Source organism: Puma concolor, chromosome B4 (genome assembly GCF_028749965.1).
Source record: "Puma concolor isolate L17-30 chromosome B4, mPumCon1.1.hap2, whole genome shotgun sequence".
NCBI lineage: Eukaryota > Metazoa > Chordata > Mammalia > Carnivora > Felidae > Puma > Puma concolor.
In genome coordinates, this window is record NC_141673.1 from 39,343,451 (window position 1) to 39,366,567 (window position 23,117).

The following is a 23,117-nucleotide window of genomic DNA, read 5'->3' on the forward strand; positions in this document are numbered from 1 at the left end:
GCTTTTTAAAAGTTTATTCATTTTGGAGGTGGGACAGAAAGAGAATCCCAAGAATCTGCGAATTTGCTGTCAGCACAGATCTTGATGTGGGGCTTGATCTCACAGACTATGAGGTCATGACCTGAGCTGAAACCAAGAGTTGGAGACTTAACCGCTGAGCTACTCAAGCTCCCCAAAAAATAGCTTAAAAAACAATGAGTGCATAGTGGCGAATACAGTGACTTGTTAGTATAGTTTTTTTGGCCACTGTCTTGATTTGTGCTAAAGCACAAGCAAGTTTTGCCACTGTTGCTTTATGCACTGTCAAGTGCACGTGTCAACACAATGAAAAGGCGAAATACCATCTTAGTGTTATTTTAAGAGTAGTTTTGGCATTGTCAATTTCCTGAAAGGATCCCTCCCCGCCTCGGATCGCATTTTGGGAGCCAGTGCTATAAAGCCAGTGCTTTATTATTGGTACTTATATAATGTTTTCAATGTTATCATTTTAATATGTACTTATTTTTATCGTGAGATTGGCACTGTCTAGTCACATTGGTACCATTGACCTGTTTGATGGCAATACAATCAAAATAGCAGCAAACTGACAGAGAATATTTATGTTATAAAAGTTGCAAAGTAGGGATTTTGTTCTATGGATGTGTTATTAGGAGCATTGCTTCATATTTTTTCTGATTGTGCTTTCTGTTTTGTTTTTAGGCTTGCATTGATGACAATGTTGATATGGTGAAGTTTCTGGTTGAAAATGGAGCAAATATTAATCAACCTGATAATGAAGGCTGGATACCACTACATGCAGCTGCTTCTTGTGGATATCTTGATATTGCAGAGTAAGCCAGTTCTGTGTTTACTTTTATCCAAATATCCAAACACTATTTTAGAGACCTGAGATTTTATAGAAATTGGTGTTACGGATAAATGAGTGAGCTCTTATATTACCTTAATTCATGAAAACTATTCTTCCCAGGAAGAAGAATAAGCAGTTCTTGGGAATTCATATATTGAGTCTCTCATTGGGAGTTTATCTTCCTGTCTTCCCACCCTCTTTGGCTTTTGGTACTTTGTATTGATATGAGTAATGGTACACTTCTCCATTCCCATCTCCTTTTATTTTGAGTACATGTAGAGCATTGTCAAATGATTCAAAGTTAAATTTAGCAATCTAGCCTATCCCTGTGTAATCTGAGTTGTTAGGAGAAATTAACAATAATTCTCAGTTAAGTTACTTTGGTATAAGGAGAATATGATACAGAGTTCTCCAATTAGTCAAAACATTTATACTTCGTTGCTATTAAGATTGTTTTCTAAAAATACGCTTTTTAGAAAATTCAATGAGAAATGGTCATTATTCTTACCTACCTTTAATGGGCAGGTACTTTCCAAGAAAATCTGATTCTTCAAACAGTTAACAAGGAAGTATAGTTATCCTGACAAAATAATTTTTTCACTGAACTATTTCATTTTTGTGTTACTGTGTGTCCAATACCATAAACAGGTTTTATTGTCTATCTGCTCACATCAAAACTTATCAACTGATAATATCAAATATGGGAGTTCTATTTTGTGAATCTCTCTTAGTAAGCCTTAAATATTGTTATACCTTTATTTCATTTTTCTCCGCATGTGTATTGGAGATAGGATACATCATTTTAAGGGGAGGCATTGGTTGGTAAATGAGAAGTACTCTGGCCTAGGAATCAGAAAATCTGAGTTACTTGAGTTCTATTACTGCGTTATTACACTAATTACACTTTATTTTCATCTTTTCCTTTCTGGGCCTTAATTTCTTTATGTGCAAAATGAGGAAGTCTTTTGTCATTGCAAAAACAGTAATGTTCGTTCATAATTATAATCATGGTTCTCAAGTTCCTTAATTCCTGTCTGTTTTTTTCATGCTCAACAGAGGACTTGGATCTCTTCTTCATAGAAAAAATAGCTAATGTGCATTTATCTTAAGCTGTCTGTAAATATTTGTACTCAAGTTCTGGAGTCAAATGATGTGAATTTTGAATGTTTCCTTAGCCATTCTCGGGGTGTGACCTTGGGCAAGTTGCTTAACTTTTATATGCTTCTGTTTTTTTCCTCTTTCAAAAAGGAATAATATTGCTTAGGATTGTTGTCAGGGTTAACTGAGTAATCCATCAAACAAAGAATTGGCACATTGGAAATACTCAATGTGTATTAACTTTTGACCGTTACACTGTCTCTGGGGAAATGAAAACCCAACTTTTTTCTCTTAAGATGTTTAATCTTTGTGTTTCTTTTTTTGTAATTCATGCTTCTGAGTTTGAAAAGACAATAATAATCACCCTGAATAATTTCTTCCACTTGATTGATAAACCATTGTGTTGGTTGGGATGATTTTAGCTGCAATTAAACAGTATCAAATTTAAAATGACCTAAAGAGTAAGAGTCCTTGGGGCGCCTGGATAGCTCAGGTGGTGAAGCATCCACTTCGGCTCAGGTTGTCATGATCTTGCTGTTTGTGGGTTTGAGCCCTGCGTGGGGTTCTGTGCTGACAGCTCAGAGTCTAGAGCTGCTTCAGATTCTGTGTTTCTCTTTCTCTGCCCCTCCGTTCATGCTCTCCTTCTCACTCAAAAATAAACATTAAAAAAAAAAAAAGTAAGCATCCTTGTGCTACAGTATATGATACAGTTTAGAGGAAGAGCATTCAAGTTAATTAAACTGCTTAGTGAGACCTCCAAGGGCATCTCTCAGGTTTTTTTCTTCTGTCTTCCCCAAATAAGAACTTTATTCTTAGCCTTGTCCCCCTCCTGGTGACAGGATGATTGCCGCAACTCCTCAGTTGTATTACATATGCACATCAGAGGGCAAAATAAAAAGTGGGTAGAGTGTGAAAAGTATCTTCTCCATATTTTGTGTATGTCAAAGAGGGGAACTTATCCAAGAGAGTCCTCTGACTGCATCAGATTTCCGCTTTAGGGATTTGTGTTGGTCTGGTCTTGTCACTTGCCCATGTCTACCCTGGGAAAAGCAAGTACTTGGCATATTCAGTGTTTTGCATGTCAGTAAATAAGTATGAGGGGGAGTAAGCAGTCTGCTGCAGGTGTTAATATTTTCAGTAGAAAAACCACAGCTTTTCATTTTTTAGAAGGTAGGCTATGGAACAAGTGCTTCATAGGACTTAATACAAACAGAAATGACCTGGTTTAGCCAAGATTGAGTAGAGTTGTGGTGGTCTACCTTTCTTTAGGCAGTTTGAATTTATGGCTGTGGTATAACTAGAGTATCTGAATGCATACTGTCTTTGAACAAAATTAGAAGAATTATGACTTTTTCTTTGTTGCTCTTTCTGCCTTCTTTTATTAAATAATAAGCATGTTTATAAAAGACAATTTAACTCTGATAAATATTGACTGGGTTATTCGTTAAGGTGATGATAGTCCATAGCCCTTCCAAATACATGATTATTTTTATCAGCATTATCTTTTTTACCAGTTAATCTCACTAATATGAGAAGTTAATGAAAACCTATTTTTCTTTGGTCTAGAAAAAAATAGCATGGTGGCTTAAGAGCTAGGGTAAAGATACCCCCAAGTCAGAGTATTTATAGAGTAAAAGAAGGCCCTATTAATAATGATGTAGAGATAACAGTTATAAGCCAGGAAAGACCTAGGAAATTTGGGTCACTCTGCTAAATGAAATATTTGAAGTTAAATTTGTTGTAAATCCTGATTTTGTTTTTTGCAAGCTATGTGCCCTTGGCCAAGCTACTTAGCCTCAACGATTAATACTATTTATAAAATAGGATCTGGCTTCTTCCTACCTTTTATTTCTCATAATGCTTTCGATATTTTTCACTCTCTTAATACTGGACTACTTTTAATTTCCCAACATTCACTGCTGGTTCACGTTAATGAGTCTTTGCTTATAGTGGTTCATTTGCTTTATTTCTTTACCAGCTCCTGCCAAACTCTCAAGATGCAGTTGTATGTCATTTCTTCCAGAAACTTTTCTGATAATTCCTGGCATCTGTGCAATGTATCAGATGTTTACATGCTTCTTTAGGAACTGCTTTATGCACAGAATAGTTCTAATTCATCCCTATTGAAATGAGAGATGAAACAAACAATGAAGCACACATAGTTTACTCTGATGCCTTAAGTATGATTTGGATACAGTGAGTTCTAAATTTTTGACCCCTGGGGGCTCCTGGCTGGCTCAGTCGGTGGAGCATGCGACTTGATCTCAGAGTTATGAGTTCAAGCCACGTGTTGAGTGTGGAGATTACCTTAAAAATAAAGTGTATAAATAAATAAATAGATAATAAATAAATAATTTCGACCCCTGTTGGAGATAGTACACAAAGAATATGAGATTACAGTTTAGTTTCTAGACATTTAACAATTTAACATCTGGTTTGTAGCCTAGCAGGAGCCAAGTGAATAGATGAATGATAGCTCTTTGTATTCTGGCTCAATTGTCTTACCTTTTCACCAAAATAATTATTCTCAACCTCTCCCTGCTTTGAATAAGGTAGAATTCTTAGGGAAAACCAAAAATAGAGATTGTCTAATAATGCCCCTTCTTCAGAGTGGATTAGAGGAACAATAAAGGTGGTGAGTTTGGGGACTTTTATGTTAATGCTCAGCATATGTATTGTTTTACTGAATACTGATGAGTCGGTTTTGAAATGTATGCATTAACATCATTCTTTTCCTTTGGTATGCTGAGTTGTATCTGTACCTAATTCGGCTGTTGAAGCCCAGAACCTTGGAATGTGACTGTATAGATGCAGCCTTTAAACAGATAATTAAGTTAAAATGAGGCACTTGGGGGGAGGGGGGAGGGGGCAATTCAGTCTTACCGATTTCCTTAAAAGAAGGGGAAATTTGGATGCAAAAAATAGAGACATCTGGTGCGTGCACACAGAAAAGACCACATGAGGACACTGAAATATACTTAATGTGGTTAATACATTGATGTTACCATCCTTATTGATTAGTAAATTATGTATCTTTGGTCATCAAGAATCTCTTCCTCTTGGCTTCTAAGACCTTGGGATATGACCAAAGAAAATGATCTTTCAACCTTTCTTGCTCTCTAGTGTTACAAGGTGCTCCAGACTCATTTTTTCCCTCTGCCCTGGGTCTGGAATTGCCATTTCCCCAAAGAGCCCTGTTCTTGTAATGGGTGCTAGAAGTACTCATTGCTACTGAGTTGGTCATTGCTTCAGATTCAGATTTGGTACCAAGGTGTTTTCCTTTAACCTCTTCTATCTTGTATCAGTATTTCCTTTCTCCCTATACTTCTGTTGCCAGGAACTGTAAGATTAAAATAACACGCAATTACTAATTTGCTTCATTATTATATATTACACATACATTAGACTACTTATAACAACAATACCACTAACAACAACAATAGGATTACCAGAAGCAGTTTGAAGTTTTGTGTTTTGTTTGTTTTTTGGCAGAGGTTAGGAGGTCATTTCTTTTTGTACTTAAGGTATCTCGCTTCAAATATACCATCAAATTACTATGTATTGAAGTCACTTGAAATAGTTCTTTTCTTTGTGGTTATGCTACCAACTAGATATACCTATTAGGTTGATTGTTTAACTTTATTGTTTGGAGTTTGCTTTTTAAACTTCAGTTTGTTTTATAATTTACATAAAATACCATGTTCTAATGGCAGTTCCTGCTCTACCATCCTATTTCCTTCTACACTATTTTTCAAATTTTATATTTTATCCCAGTTTGTTTTTTAATGTCAGCATCATTTAAAATATTCCCTCTTGTAGCTAAATGATAGAATACCATACACATATTTCTTCACTTTTTTCACTTAATAGTCTGGTCTGGAGATGACTATATAGTGGGGTATAGAGGTATTTCTCATTGTTCTTTTTAGGTGTAGTACTCCATTGTGACGTAATCATTGTAGTTTATTCAGCCTGTCCCTGTGATTAACCAATGAATGCTGTTTACTTGAATGACTCTAGGTTTAGCCTTGGAATTGCCCTTTTATTTTTGCAAATCATAGGTATTTGTATATTTATGTGAAAAAAATTTTTAATAATAAAACTTTATTTTTTCTATCCTATAATTTATTTATTTTTTATAATTTACATCCAAGTTTGTTAGCACATGATGCAACAATGATTTCAGGAATAGATTCCTTAATGCCTCTTACCCATTTAGCCCACCCCCGCCCCACACACAACCCCTCCAGCAGCCCTGTATTTAAGAGTCTCTTATGTTTTGTCCCCCTCCCTGTTTTTATATTATTTTTGCTTCCCTTATGTTCATGTTTTGTATCTTAAAGTCCTCATATGAGTGAGGTCATATATTTGTTTCCCTCTAATTTTGCTTAGCATAATACCCTCTAGTTCCATCCATGTAGTTGCGGATGGCAAGATTTCATTCTTTTGGATTGCAGAGTTGTACTCCATAAACAATATGTTTTATTAATATTTGGTTATTGATGTGATTATTTTTCTGATATCTTTTGGTATTTTAGTTTCATTACCACTTTTCCTTTATTAAGCTCCCACCACAGATGTTGAAGAAGCACTTTTATCTTGGGTGGCTGGGTGGCTCAGTCGGTTAAGCATCTGACTTCGTATTAGGTCATGATCTCACTGCTTGTGAGTTTGAGCCCCCCCTGCCCGCTGCCAGACACTATGCTGACAGCTCAGACAGAGCCTGGAGCCTGCTTCAGATTCTGTTTCTCCCTCTCTCTCTCTTTGCCCCTCTTCCACTCACGCTCTATCTCTTTCTCTCAAAAATAAATAAACGTTAAAATAAGTAAATAAAATAAAAAGAAGTGCTTTTATCTGGGGGCTCCTGGGTGGCTCAGTCAGTTGGGCGTCAGACTTCGTTTCAGGTCACTATCTCGCAGTTTGTGAGTTCAAGCCCCGCATCAGGCTCTGTGCTGACTGCTCAGAGCCTAGAGCCTGCTTCAGATTCTCCATCTCTCTCTCTCTCTCTCTCTCTCTCTCTCTCTCTCTCTGTCTCTCTCTCTCTCTCTGTCTCTCTCTGTCCCTCCCTGCTTGTGCGCTTGCTCTCTCTCTGGCTTGCTCTCTCTCTCAAAAGTAAATAAACATTAAAAAAAAAAAAAGGAAGTGCTTTTATCTTGAGTAGCTTTGGTGTTTGCCATAAAATTTTTCAGTAGTAGAGAAAAATTATAGTACATAGTGTTATAGTACATAGAATGAAATGTTGATTAATTAGTATATTTCACATATTTTTCTTTGTGTTTGGAGTCGTTTCAAAGCTACCACTATAGAAGATTTTATATCATTATAAAATGCAAGTAGGATTACATTCAGTGACATTCTCATGGTCTTATTTGCAGCATGGAAAAAGTTTCATGAAATTTGTCATTTGATCATTAAAGAATCAGCTATTTAAAGATATGCTAACTTTTAAATATTTGTGGTGGCTTATTTATGGTTTAGCTTTTCTTCTTCATTATAACCTTTATTCCATAAACATCCTCAAGATTTCTCTTGGCTTACCCTTCAAAATATATCCAGTATCTTACTATTTTTGTCACCTCTTTAATTTCTTCATAATCTTGCACACTGTCATTTTTCACTGGACTTAGAGTTCCAGTTATTCTAACCATAACCATCTTCTTCCCACCATCTGTTTTCCACACAGCAGCCAGGATGATCCATTTAAAATATTACAAATGGGGGCGCCTGGGTGGCACAGTCGGTTAAGCGTCCGACTACAGCCAGGTCACGATCTCGCAGTCCGTGAGTTCGAGCCCCGCATCAGGCTCTGGGCTGATGGCTCAGAGCCTGGAGCCTGTTTCCGATTCTGTGTCTCCCTCTCTCTCTGCCCCTCCCCCGTTCATGCTCTGTCTCTCTCTGTCCCAAAAATAAATAAACGTTGAAAAAAAAAAATATTACAGATGGGGCAGGGGGCGCCTGGCTCAGTCAGTGGAGTGTGTGACTTTTTCAACGTTTTTTTTTTTTTTTTTTTTTTTTTTTTGGGACAGAGAGAGACAGAGCATGAACGGGGGAGGGGCAGAGAGAGAGGGAGACACAGAATCGGAAACAGGCTCCAGGCTCTGAGCCATCAGCCAGAGCCCGACGCGGGCTCGAACTCCCGGATTGCGAGATCATGACCTGGCAGAGGTCGGACGCTTAACCGACTGCGCCACCCAGGCGCCCCTGGAGTGTGTGACTTTTGATCCTCAGGGTCATGAGTTCAAGCCCCGTGTTGGGTATAGGGATTAAAAAATTAAAAGTAAATCTTAAAAATTAAGTAAATAATATTTTATAAGTGGGGTAATACCACATTTTTATTCATATCCATCCAGTGGGTTCATAATACATTCAGAGTTTAAGCCAGAGTTCTGATAGCCTACAAGGCTATAGTTTGACCTCATATTACTCCTGTGATTTTATATTCTTCACTCCTCTCAGGCTGTCTCTTTTAGCCACTCTGATCCCCTTGCTGAGCCTTTCAACAAACTAGACATCTTGCTTCACAGTCTGCACCTGTTGAATCCTACGTCTGGAATTCAATAATGTTGCTATCTTGGGTAAAAGAATCAAATTCTTAACCAATTTAAGAAATACATAAACTTCACCACCATGCCCGTGAAAAATGTTGTTATATTACTGACCTAACGTTTAGGAATCAAAAACTCCATTATAATCTTAACTCTGCCAATTGATTGCTAGTAACTTTAGGCAAATTACCAGCTTCTCTGAACCTCTGTTTCCATATATATAAAATGAAAGTATTAATACATATCCCTACTTTATAAGATTATTGAGAAGATTAAATAGCATATATAAGACAGTTGACACAATATACAGCATATTTAGTATTCAGTAAATGTTAGCTAAGTTAATTGTTACTATTCATAATGCTGTTTTTTATCAATACTTTTTTTATGTTTATTTATTTTTGAGACAGAGAGAACACAAACATGGGAGGGGCGTAAAGAGAGGGAGACAAAGAATATGAAGTAGGCTGCAGGCTCTGGGCTGTCAGCGCAGAGTCCGACACAGGGCTCGAACTCATGAACTGTGAGATCATGACCTGAGTGGAATACGGACACTCAACTAACTGAACCAGCCAGGTACCCCAATCATTCCTTTATTTTTTAAAAGACACTTTGAAGTCTTAGGAAATGCATTATGAGTATGCTTTATGCAAGAAAAGTATCATGGACTTAAGTCATTGGAGACATTCTCCAGTATCTTCTATGTTGAAATAAATGTCTTATTTACATTTATTTTCATATATTCATTTATGTTTTATTTCCAATTAAAAAAATTTTTTTTAACATTTATCCATGGAGGAGATGGAGAGAGATGGAGGCAAAGCATGAGCAGGAGAGGAGTAGAGAGAGAGGAAGACACAGAATCTGAAGCAGGCTCCAGGCTCTGAGCTGTCAGCACAGAGCCTGACGCTGGACTCAAACCCATGAACATGTTCTGAGCCAAAGCTGCCTGCTTAACCAGCTGAGCCACTCAGGCACCCCTGTTAATCCTTATTTAGAGCTTATGGTTAACCAAGCAAATACTGGTTCTGATTCCATTGGATAAGAGGATTTTGGAGCCATAGTTTTTCAGGGAGAAGAGCATGAGGGGTATATGGAAGGTAGCAGATTGGATTGGGAAAATGAACTGAGTCTACAGCATAGAGGAATTCGTGTACGTTGCTAAGTTTGACCTTTAGTGGCAATGCATTTTTAGGGACATGATGATCCTCACTCTGTATTTTAGGAAGACTGTTCTTCACAGATTAGTATTGTTGGACAAGAGAGCTAGGGCAATGGCAATGAAATTGGAAGTGGTGCATATTTGAAAGAAATTTGGAAAGTAGAATTGATAAGGCTTCGTGTGATTCACTGGATCTAGGTAGTAAGGTAGGAGGAAGAATCAAGGTGGTGATAAGGCTTGATAATAATACCTAATGTTCATTGAGTGCTTAACTTGTACTGGTCATTGCTCTAAGTCCTTTAAGTATATGTCATTTCAATCGTCCTAACAATCACATGAAAATATTACCACCACCCCACAGGTCTATATGCACAATTCCAAACCCCAAAAACTTGGAAAAATGACAGACTAATTGTAACTTTAGATACAGGCTCATTTGGCAACAAACCATGACCTGAACTGATATGAGGCTATTTATAGTCTGTTTATACAATGTACTCTACATTTCTTTTTTGCAAAAACAGTAATGTGTTTTTTGCAAAAACAGTAATGTGACTCAGTGGGGGTGTTACATAATCTACAACGGTACCTTTTTAAAATATGAAAAATTTTGAAATTTGGGTTTGGGTGAATGATGATGGCCCTGTATTATGATTCTTATTTTATAGATGAGGAAACTTGAGTCAAAAAGTAATCATAGTAAGTAAGTGGCAGAGCTAGGATTTGAACCTAGTCTAACTTTTCACGTCTGCACTTTAAGCTGTTAATACTATCCTACCTCCCTGTCTAACCTTTGTAACTGGGACAATGATGCCTTTAAACTTATTAAGAGATCTAAAGAGCAAGATTGGGGGAAGCAGAGGAGAGACTGTAGTGGAATGTGGTTTTAAATAGGCCCTATTTGAGATGCTAATGGAAATGATGCAGTAGGAAGCCAGGACTATATTGGGAGTGTTTATAATGCATATACTGGATTTCATGAAGTTTAATTAAGATGCCATTGTTGTAACACAGTGTAATTACTTTATATACCAATTTTAAAAGTTTACAAAAGTGAAATTATGATACTTTCTGTGTCTGTGTATGTTTAATCACCTGGGTTTTTCACACAGTATCGTTTTCTAAATTTAGCATTTTATTGATGCAACGTTTTTAAAGAATGTTCTCTTGGGGCGCCTGGGTGGCTCAGTCAGTTGGGTGTCCGACTTTGGCTCGGATCATGATCTCACGGTTCGCAGGTTGACCCCAATGTTGGGCTTTGTGCTGGCAGTTCAGAGCCTGGAGCCTGCTTTGGATTTTGTCTCACTCTCTCTCTGCCCCTCCCTGGCTCGCGCTCTGTCTCACTCTATCAAAAATAAATAAATGTTAAAAAAAAAATAAATAAATAAAGAATGTTCTCTTACTGGGATGCCTGGGTGGCTCAGTCGGTTAAGTGTCCAATTTCGGCTCAGGTCATGATCTTGCGGTTCGTGGGTTTCTGCCCCGTGTCAGGCTCTGTGCTGGCAGCTCAGAGCCTGGAACCTGCTTCGGATTCTGTGTCTCCCCCTCTCTCTCTGCCCCTCCCCCACTCTCGCTCACGTTCTCTCTCACATCCTCTCTCTCTCTCTCTCTCAAAAATAAATAAACTTTAAAAAAAATTTAAGGAATGTTCTCTTATTGCCTTTGGGATTATATTCTAAATCATTTGTATGCATTCTGCAAGTTTTGATTTTGATGCTTTCTTTATCTTTCCAGAAGATAGATATCAACAAGTTTCAGACAACATCCAGGAAAACATTTTAAGCAATAGTTAAGTTCAATAAATAAGGTAACAAGGATGCACATGAATTGACTGAAGTGAAAACCATATGAATAACTGTGACTGAAGGCACATGAGGACAGATAATCACAACCATGTTGTGTCTGCCACCTAGCCGATAGCCATTATAAGGCATCATGGATTGTAACATTGATCGATTGTAGATTTCAGTTATATTAAAATGTGAGGGAAATGTGCATGTTAGAATTGTTGCACAATGAGTAGGAATTTTGCCTCTGGGAATGGAAAGTTGCATTAATAAAGTAAGACAGGAGTATATATAATTAATTTTAATAAATATGCCTTTTCAGGACTTAGTGTATTATCAAAGCAGTATAGAGTCATTGCTCTGGGGAGTAATTGAGAGAAATAGGAAATGCTAAAGAGAGAACTTTGAGGACTTCCTGTATTTAAAGGTGGCTTTGCAAAGAGAATAGAGGAATTTAAATACTTTCCCACATTTTGAGGTTTTTTTTTTTTTTTTTTTTTTTTAACTAATGACAATCCAGGTTCCTAGACAACTGGAAGATAGACCCCACTTTCACAGATTCATTTTTCTCACAAGTATTAGCCTGGTCTTTGCTATTGGCATAAGTAATTGTATCTATAGCAGAATTATGGAAGCATGATGTCAGAAGTTAAGCAAAGTATTTGGCAAGGTATCAGAACTAACCAATTGGACTGATAACATGACTTATATACAAAAATAATACTTTTTGCCTTTAGGGTTTTGATAAATTATAAAAAACTAAGGTTAAAATTGGTAATGTTCTAAGCATCGTAATTCAACAATTAAAAATGAGAGTGAATTTCTGCTTCTGAGAAGATAGACTAGACCCAGTTTTCCCTTGTTTTTCCTTCTAAGAACTAATACAACCTGAATATATATTTTTTTTTTTAATTTTTTTTTTCAACGTTTATTTATTTTTGGGACGAAGAGAGACAGAGCATGAACGGGGGAGGGGCAGAGAGAGAGGGAGGCACAGAATCGGAAACAGGCTCCAGGCTCCGAGCCATCAGCCCAGAGCCTGATGCGGGGCTCGAACTCACGGACCGCGAGATCGTGACCTGGCTGAAGTCGGACGCTTAACCGACTGCGCCACCCAGGCGCCCCATAACCTGAATATTATATATAAAACATAAGCTCATGAGAGGTCGAGAGAAGGCAGAATGGCTAGGCATCACAGGACCCAAAGAATGACATAAGAGAGAATTTTCTGGCTTTTCATGTTGTGTCATATATCCCACACTTTGAGCTGGAGAAGCTGATAACCCAGAAGCACCAATGGGCATCCCAAAAAAAGAAGTCCCAGCAAAAAGCTTAATTTCTTTAGCCAAATACTAGGAGAGGGGCACACTAGCAAAACAGAAACAATAATAATAGTGATAATAATAATAATAATAATAATAATAATAATAATAATAGAGGGGCACATTAGCAAGACAGAAAATTTGTAATAACAACAACCACCACCACCACTCTATTTAACCAGACAAAGTCCAAAGGAAAAAAACTGTTCTCCCACACACTCTCACCAGCAAAGGATAGGTAGGGAGTATAGACCTCCACCCTTACCAGACTATATTGAGGTGCACCAACACCCCTCCTGCAGTAATGTCAGATTAGGCCACATGCATAGCCAGCCAAGACTTTAATCCCCGCCAAATGGTTAACTAGCGCCACCCCCCCACCCCCGCAACACACACTGTAGTAGATACCAACCAGTTCCCTCTTGGAGTGTGTCAGAAGAGACCTAGTGGAGAATAAATACTTTCACCATCACCCACCAGTAAAGATGCCTACCTCCTCCCCTTATTTATTGTCACTGGAGGCCACATGGGGAGTAGTAGTGAAGCATTCATACTCTTCTCATCAAGGGAGATGTCAGTGAAGGCTTGATGGTGAACTAGAAGTAAGGCTAGGCTAGAAGCCACCACCTCATCTCTGGTGTCAGTGGAGGCTGAGTGGGGAACCTAGACTTCTGCTCCCACTTTATGGTAATGAGATAGTACCTCCCAGCTTCCTTTGCTACAGCAGAGCCAAACAAAGCCAGCTAACATAGAAGATTTAAGCATGATCTAGAGTGTCTCTCTTAACATAATACCCAAAGTGTCCAGATTTTGATTGAAAATCAGTTGTCATACAAAGGAAATTCTCAAATTGAATGAAAAAGGACAGCCAGTAGAGACCAACATGGAGATGACAAAGCTACTACTCTTTTTTTTTTTTTTTTTTTTTAATTTTTTTTTTTTTCAACGTTTATTTATTTTTGGGACAGAGAGAGACAGAGCATGAACGGGGGAGGGGCAGAGAGAGAGGGAGACACAGAATCGGAAACAGGCTCCAGGCTCTGAGCCATCAGCCCAGAGCCCGACGCGGGGCTCGAACTCACGGACCGCGAGATCGTGACCTGGCTGAAGTCGGACGCTTAACCGACTGCGCCACCCAGGCGCCCCAAAAACTACTACTCTTAAAATTATCTGACAAAGGGGTGCCTGGGTGGCTCAGTAGGTGAAGTGTCAACTCTTGATCTCAGCTCAGGCCTTGATCTCAGGGTCATGAATTCAAGCCTTGCATTGGGTGTGGAGCCTACTTAAAAAAAAATTAAAAAAGCTATGTGACAAAGATCGTAGAGCAGCTATCATAAAAATACTTCAACAAGCCAATTATGAGCATGCTTGAAACAAAAAAATTAAGGGTCTCAGCAAAAAGAAAATCTGCAAAAAAAAATAAATAAATAAGAATCCAATGGGAATTTTTGAACTGAAAAATCTAACCAAAATAAAAACAGATAAGCTCAAGAGTAGAATGGAGGTGATAGAAGAAAGAATTAGTAAACTGAATAATAGATAAGTGGGGATTACCATATCTAAACAACAGAGAGGAAATGGAGTAAAATAAAATGAATAAAGCCTTAGGGATTTGTGGGGCTATAACAAAGAGCTAACATTTGTGCCATTGGAGTCCCAGAAGAGGAGTAACAAGGCATGACTGGAAAATTATTGCATGAAACGGTAAGTGATAGCTAAAAACTTAAAGTTGGCAAAATATATAAACCTACAGGTTCAAGAAGCCAGCAAATTCCAGACAAGATAGGGGTGCCTGGGTGGCTCAGTCGGTTAAGCACCCAGCTCTTGATTTTGGCCTGGGTCATGATCTCACAGTTCATGAGTTCAAGCCCCACATCAGGCTCTGTGCTGGTGGTGTGGAGCCTCCTTGGGATTCTCTCTCTTTTTCCCTCTCTGCCCCTCCCCAACTCATGCTGTCTCTGTCTCAAAAATAAAATGCGGTGCCTGTGTGGTGCAGTTGGTGAAATGTCCAACTTCAGCTCAGGTCATGATCTCATGGCTCGATGGGTTCAAGCCTCACATTGGGCTCTGTGCTGACAGCTCGGAGCCTGGAGCCTGCTTTGGAATCTGTGTCTGTCTCCCTCTTTGCTCCCCCCACCCCCATGCTCACTCTCTCTCAAAAATAAACTTAAAAAACTCTTTAAAATAAAAAGAAAATAAATAAACATTAAAAAAAAAATTCCAGGGCTGCCTGGGTGGCTCAGTCAGTTGGGCGACCGACTTCAGCTCAGGTCGTGATCTCGCAGTTCATGAGTTTGAGCCACGCATCAGGCTCTGTGTTGACAGCTCAGAGCCTGGAGCCTTCTTTGGAATCTTTGTCTCCTTCTCTCTCTGCCCCTCCCCAACTCATGCTCTGTCTCTCCCTCTCTTTCAAAAATAAATAAACATTAAAAACAAAATTACAGACAGGATAAAACAAAGCACTCCACACAAGGACATCTTCTATACAAACCTCTGAAAACTAAAGAAAAAAGTCTTGATAGCATTGAGAAAGAAACGATACTATAAGGAGGGAAACTTGAATGACAACAGATTTCTCATCAGAAACCATGGATGTGGAATAACATTTGTCAAATCCTGAATGAAGAGCTGCTGTTTTTAAGAAAACTTTTCATACCCAAATATATAAATCAATTAATCACAAACATACAGAAACTCATTGATAATAATACCATAATAGTAAGGGACTTCAACACCCACTTACTGCAATGGACAGATCATCTAAACAGAATATCAACAAAGAAACAATGGCTTTGAATGACACACTGGACTGCATGGACTTAACAGATATATTCAGAACATTTCATCCTAAAGCAGAATACACACTCTTCTCAAGTGCACATGGAAATTCCCTGGAATATATCACATACTGGGTCACAAGTCAGCCCTCGACAGTTAAAAAAGATCAAGATCATACCATGCATATTTTCAGACCACAATGTTGTGAGACTCGAAGTCAATTAGGAGGAAAAATTAGGAAAGACAATGAATACTTGCAGATTAAAGAACATCCTACCTACTGAAAAATGAATGGACTAACAAAGAGGAAATTAAGTACATGGAAGCCAATGAGAATGGTAGCACGACAGCCTAAAAGCTCTGGGATGCAGCAAAGGCAGTCATAAGAGGGAAGTATATAGCAATACAGGCCTTCCTTAAGAAGGAAGAAAAGTCTCAGATGCACAACCTAACCTTACACCTTAACGAGCTGGAAAAAGAACAGCAAATAAAACCCCAAACCAGTAGAAGATGGGAAATAATAAAGATTAGAGCAGAAATCAGTGCTTGACCCCACACACACACACACACACACACACTAGAACAGATCAGTGAAACCCGTGGCTGGTTCTTTGAATGAATCAACAAAATTGATAAACCTGTTATATGTAGGGGATGAATCACTGGATTCTACTCCCAAAATCATTATTGCACATCTATGCTAAGTAACTTGGATGTAAATTAAAAAATAAAATAAATGGAAATTGTATTAAATGTGAAATGCTTAGTCTTCCAAGGATTAGTGTAGAGCTATATCTAAACCAAACTCTGTAAATATTATTGACAGTTTAAAATTTAAAATTCTTAATTTTGTAAAATGCTTAGTACTTTCATAGTATGTGAATGTGTGATAGATATTTCCATTTTCAGGATGCTGGCAGGAAATTTAATTTTTGAGAAATGATTGTAAAATAAGGAAAAGAAGTATTTAGATAAGGGGATCTGCTGAATCATACATACAGAAGAAATATTAAGTCAAAAATGTGAGCTACTGGTTGATGAAGCTTCTCTTTCACATGGAGTCATGCTGGCCAGATTGTACCAAAAAGGCACACTCCAGCCAAAGTCCAGCTCTGAATTGGCCTATTTCATGTTTGTATTTTAACATTTGTCTTTTATCCCTTAATGTTGGTTTCCACTTGTACAATATACACTGAGGTCATCTCTTCAACATCCCACCTCCTGACATTGTGCATCAGTCATGTAGTTTAAGGAATTAACCTGGGCAACTGAGGCAGGACCTGATAAATCTAACTCAATGAAGAAAATCTGATCCTTCTTGCCTATAATTAGTCTAGGAACCAATGCTTAACTAGTCAGCATATGGCATTCCTTTAGAAATAGGCTGGTTTAGGAATAGGCACATAACTGTGCATCTAGGCCAATGAGACATGCCAATAAGATTCCTTGGAGGCTTCTGGGAAATGTTTTCTCATTCTTAAGTGAGAGTCGTTAGAAAAATAAAAAAGGCATTTTTTATTTTTAGACAAAGAAGCACATAGCTCTAGTTGTTACTATCATCCTATAACCATGAGGAAATCACCTTGGGATAGAACTAATACTATCCTGGGTACTTGATGACATTGTTGAAATGAGTTTAAACCAAACCCGAAGTTCAGTCTACCTCTGAACTTCCAGTCGTGTGAACCAATAAGGTTCCTAACTATTTAAGCCAAAAAAGAAGAAAAAAAGAAAAAAAAAAAAAACTTCTTAGAAGTCCCAAGTCAGAACTGTTCTTTGGATTCTTACCACTATTTTCAACTATTTTTCATTGTGGTATAGAACTACAAGAATGAAATAGCAAAAGTGCATTCCCACTGAAAACACTTAAGGCTATTTATACTTATTTTAGGATTTTTGTTGCTCAGAGACTTCCAAAAGAAATAGCATTTATTTCTGAAGTTAATAGTGTGATGTTCTACTTACTAATCTTTGAAAAGTTCAGGTAGTTCATAATTTCTGTGTCATTAGATAGCTTGAGTAACTCCTTTTGAAAAGACTTTTCAGGAAACAACTACTCCAGTGATATCCTTCCAACTTTCTGATTAAAAAAAATTTTTTTTTATTGTGGTAAAAACACATAAATAATAATAAATGGTAGATTTACCATTTTAATTTAACCATTTTGAATGGTTACAGTTCAGTAGTGTCAAATATATTCACATTGTTGTGCAACAGCTCTTTAGAATTTTTTTATCTTGTAATACTGAAGTTCTGCACACTAAACACTTATTTCCCCTTGTGTTGACTGCCAGCCCTTGTAACCAACTTTCTATTTTGTTTCTGTGATTTTGACACTTTTAAAAGGACCCTATTTGTCCTTTTGTGACTCTCATATTGCTTAGCACAGTGATCTTGCGGTTTATCTGTGTGATAGAATTTCCTTCCTTTTTAAGCCTGAACTAACTCTCTCCTTTTTAAAGATTCATGTATTGAATACATGAAAAGTTGATGTATAAGTTATAATGACCTTTTCATACTCGTTTTCCTACAGTGAATAAAGTCAATATACATTAAATTTGGACAGTACATATTCAGTCTTGCTGATGGAGTTACTTCCTCCTTGTCTCTGACCACTGTGTTCTCATTAGCTTCTAAAACTAAAGACAATTTTAATTAAAATCTCAAAATTTTCAAATGAACTATTTCCCTTTCTCTCAATCTCTTCTATGGGTGGTTTTTGGCAAAACTCATAAACCAAGACAATTAATAGACACTGTCAACATTTATCTCCCAAATTCAGTTAACATTGAATAATTTTAACCTGAATAGAATCCTGCAAATTTATCTAATGTACCATATTCAAGTTGGAACCAATAACTTGATTAACAACTTTACACCTTTTGTCAGATTTTTAAATTAGGACATGTACGAATAATTTTGTCAAACTCCATTTGGATCATGTCTTGATTTTGAGGTCTATTAATTTATCTGTCCAAGATTATCTGTTAACTTGGGGTATCAGTTGTGTGTCCAGCTCCTGATTTAGGCTCAGGTCATGATCCCAGGGTGATGGGATTGAACCCCGAATCAAAGCTCTGTGCTAAGTATGGAGCCTGCTTTAGATTCTCTCCCTTTCCCTCCCTCCCTCCCTCCCTCGCTCTCTCTTTCTCATTTTCTCTCTCATTTTCTCTCTCCCCACCTCCCCACCCTCCCTCCCTCGCTCCTCCCACCCCCCTCCGTTCCTCCTCTCTTCTCCCCCACTTATACTCTCTCAAAAAAAAAAAAAAAAATTATTGACTCAGTTGCTAGATTATGAATCTCAATAAACCTGGCAGTTTAACATTTTTCACTTCAACCATTTATAAAGAATTTCATCATTTATAGACATCTCCTATGTTGCACTCCTTTGTATTGCTTGAGGAAATCATTAAACATTGTTAAGGCAATAAAACCTTGCTCTTTTTAAAAAAAAATTTTTTTTTTTCGTTCTAAAGCATTCAAAAATACTTAGTTGAGAAACAGCCCAGTTTTCTGATTTTCAGTTTGGGACTTATGTGTGAAATCTTTGCTCTTTTTTTAGCAAGAAATGTTAAAGTAAATATATATTTTCCTAATTAGCAGTCACATGAACTGCTTATAGTACTCCAGCTTTTTTTTTTTTTCTCCTGAAGGAAATATAGCCATCTGTTTTCAGTATCTCCAGTGGCCCCTCAAATTCAATTTCTGGTATTCCAGATAGCCTGTACTATTTTCACTTTATCTTAAACATTGCTTTCTAAATGTGATGATTTTTCATGATGGAATAAAAGATAGAGTTTTAATTTTATTTTTAGTAATTCATTTAAACTTCACACAGCCCTGTAGTATGTCTTGTCTTCAAATGTTTTAAGTTAGTGAGTGTCATACTCAGCTGTCAGGAGGCAGAGTTGGGAGCCTATCTGCAAGTCTTCAGAATTTAAATATTTATGTTTGTTTTTTTCCACATAACCAATCTTTGAATGGCTTTTTGAGATTATTCACGGTAGGTAAGAATTAACGCTATGGGATCTTATTTATTTTTTGTGTATCTTTTTTAAAATTTATATCTGCAAATGACAGTGCTAGAGTATAGGAGATTTTTGTGAATTGTATGAATACATATACATACACCTAATCTTTTGGCTCAGGGATTGCTCCAGGCTCTCAGTTTCCTGCCAGTAGTTATGGAACTTTACTCTTGTTAGTGTCTCTTAACATCCTTCCTGTTTATATAAATTTGGGGTTGTCTGTATTTGGCTTTGACCTGATACTTCCTTGGGACTCTGCTTCCCCTGTAGCTCCCTCTGCTGCAAGTACTGCAGCTACTCTGCGGTGCTCCTTTATTCTCATTCTTTATGTCCTGTGAGTGATTTCTCCCTAAGCAAAACAGAGTGGTTTTATATAAATCTGCCTGATTGTTTGGTTGATATTTTGCCTGGCAGATTAATTACATATTTTCGTGGCGCATATAGCATAGTTTATTACACCACTTGTATCTTTTTTTCTCTTTTGCTCCAGATTCATTTACTTTTTTGTAGTATATATTATTTAGTTTTTAGTACATTTTTTTAAAACCCTGAAACCTAAAAAGTTGCATCAATTCAAGTATGACTTTTTTTGTAGAAGTCCCATGAAGATCATAAAAATTGAAACATTACCTTGTAGAGGGAGAAATGTTTACAATGTATTATTAAGTGTAAAATCATCAGGCTACAAAATGGTATGGTAGCTACTTTTGTGCTCTGATACACATATAAAAAATAAACTTTCTGCAGAAAACTTGGATAAAAATCCTTACCCCCCAAAAAAAACCTGCTAATAAAAATCCCTCCTAATTACCACCTAGAGATAATCATTGTTAATTTTATAGTATATATTCTTTCATTTTTCTCTATGTGTGCCTGTAAAAATTACATCTCTACATAGATCGATGTAATAAGATGATAAAAGCCCTCTTAAAGCAAAAGTTTGACAGACCTGACTTTACATAACCTTTAAACTTAGTAATATACAAAATACTGTAAGAAAAATTTTCTTAAATGCAGGGACAATATGGAAGAAATATTTGTAACATATCAATCGAATGCAGGAAGTAACTTAGTTTTTTGTATATCATTGATTAGCATCACCATCTATCATATCATACTAGTCAAGACCTTCAATTTATCCTAGATACCTTCCTCACACTCCCTTCTCATTTCCAACTGATCTCTCAGTATCTCCTGGGCATCTCTGGATTTACCCATTTGTTCCATTAAATTCAAGCTTCCAACATAATTCTTTTGTACTAACTGTGGTAGCTCCTTAACTGATCTGCCTACTTTGATACTAAATTCTAATTCATTTTTCGTATTGCACAAAGTGATCTTTTTGAAACACATTCCTTATCATAGACTGTCTTAGAAAAATAGACACTCATTGACTCTGTGTGTGTGTGTGTGTGTGTGTGTGTGTGTGTGTGTGTGTGTGTGTGTTTGAGAAGTACATAGAGATTGATATATTCTTTCAGAAAAATGAACCAGGCCGTTGTAGACCATACATACTTACTGTCACAGGGTTATTTGGTGCCTTTTATTCTCTCTTAACCTGGAACACACTTTCCTTCCGTACACCTACATATTCTTCAGAGAATCCTTTCCTGACCTCACTGAATCAGATTATCCTATTATTTACTCTTAGACACCACAAAATTCTCTGTTATCAGACTTACCAAAATTTTACAGTAATCTAACTCTTTGAATAATCTCTTTTACTGGACTGTAAGCTCTTTGAAGAAAAGGCCTGTTTTTGCTTACGATTGTATTCTTGGCATGTAACATAGTACCAAGCACCTACTAGACACCTGTCTTAGCTTTGGGTAGGATAACAAAATACCGTAGATTAGGTAGCGTAAACAACAGACCTTTGTTTCTCATAGTTCTAGAGACTCCGGGGTTCAAGGGTAAGGTGCTGGCCAATTCTGTGTCTGGTGTGAGAGTCCTTTCCCTGCCTTGCACATGGCTGCCATTTTGCTGTGTTCTTTATGGCAGAGAAACAGTGAGCTGTAGTCCCTTATTCTTCTGTAAGAACTGTAATCCCATCATGGGTGCACCACCCTCATTATTTCATCTAAGCCTAATTATTTACCAAAAGTCCCACCCCGCTAATACCATCACATTGGAGGTGAGGATTTCAACATGAAATTTGGGGGGATACAAACATTCAGTCTATAAAAGCACCCCATAAGTATTTGTTGAATTAATGAACACATTAGAAATACAAGCAAAAGATGTAAATAAATTCACAAAAGGAGAAAATACAAGTGCCAGTAAACATATCCGAATATTTTCAACCTCATGTGTGATCAGGAAATAGTTTGGTCCCCATCATGTTGGGAAAATTTTTAAAGATTGATAGTGTTAAGTGTATATTCAAGAACATGTCCATTAGGAGGACAGTATGAAAGAAAAGTATGATTCAGCCATACTGCGGAATATTTTTCAGCTATTATAATACATTGGGTTCCTGTGCACTGAAAATAATCTCATTAGGGGGCGCCTGGGTGGCGCAGTCGGTTAAGCGTTCGACTTCAGCCAGGTCACGATCTCGCGGTCCATGAGTTCGAGCCCCGCGTCAGGCTCTGGGCTGATGGCTCGGAGCCTGGAGCCTGTTAACGATTCTGTGTCTCCCTCTCTGTCTGCCCCTCCCCCGTTCATGCTCTGTCTCTCTCTGTCCCAAAAATAAATAAACGTTGAAAAAAAAATTTATAAAAAAAATAATAATAATCTCATTAGTTTTTGTCTTACAAAAAGAACCTCAAAAGTGACTCTGTATATATGTTTACATACACACATATAAACTCATAGTAAACTTACTGGAAAAAATATAGATAATGTTTATCTCTGGTGAGGGAACATAATAGTAGAAGGAGAAATATAAAGTTACGAGTTCTTTTTTCCTTTTTTTAAAACTGGATTTTTTTTTGTTTTACTATTTTTACAATGAGAATATTTTTATAGTCATGAAAATATATATATGAGTAAGAGTTAAGGTGGTTAGGGACATAGAGAAAAAAAAACCATTCTTTATATATAGAAAAGTAAAATCAGGAATGCCAAAGAAGCATAGTTTAGTCTGGCATTATGAGCAGTTCCATATTGTTGGAACTTAACGTGTGGTAGAGTATGGAAGAGAAATGAATCTGAAAAAGAAGACAAAACCAGATCATTGAGGGTCATGTATGTTTTCTCTTAGTATGGTACAACTAAGCCACGATCTTTTAAATAGGAAATTGACCCCAGTCATTTTAAATAGGTGACTCTGGGTGATGTATAGATGACACAGTGGAAGAGATTCCTAACCTTTTTATATCTGGATCCCTTTTGTCAGATTTGATGACGCCTGTGGTTACTTTTCTCAAGATTGTATTTTGGATGTATAAAGTAAAATACAAAGTGCATCGAAAACCACTTATATTGGATTTCATTTATCAAAATATTAGAAAACACATTTATGGTATAGTTATATATATGCTTGTTTAGTAACACATTAAACAAAGAGACCGATACTTTAATTTCAAAACTGTGCTGAGCATAAACA

At 37.1% G+C, this 23,117-nt stretch overlaps 1 protein-coding gene across 11 annotated transcripts in view; it reads left to right on the plus strand.

Moving 5' to 3' along the window:
* Positions 1–23,117, plus strand: part of PPP1R12A (protein phosphatase 1 regulatory subunit 12A) — a 160,409-nt gene that overhangs the window by 50,813 nt on the left and 86,479 nt on the right. For all 11 annotated transcript variants that reach the window (XR_015253468.1, XM_086712745.1, XM_086712740.1 and 8 more), the window contains exon 2: positions 700–830. Coding sequence is in view for 10 of the 11 variants with exons in the window: in XM_086712745.1 (XP_086568871.1) it covers positions 700–830 (131 nt within the window). In the remaining variant the exon portion in view is untranslated. The remainder of the gene's footprint in view (positions 1–699; positions 831–23,117) is intronic.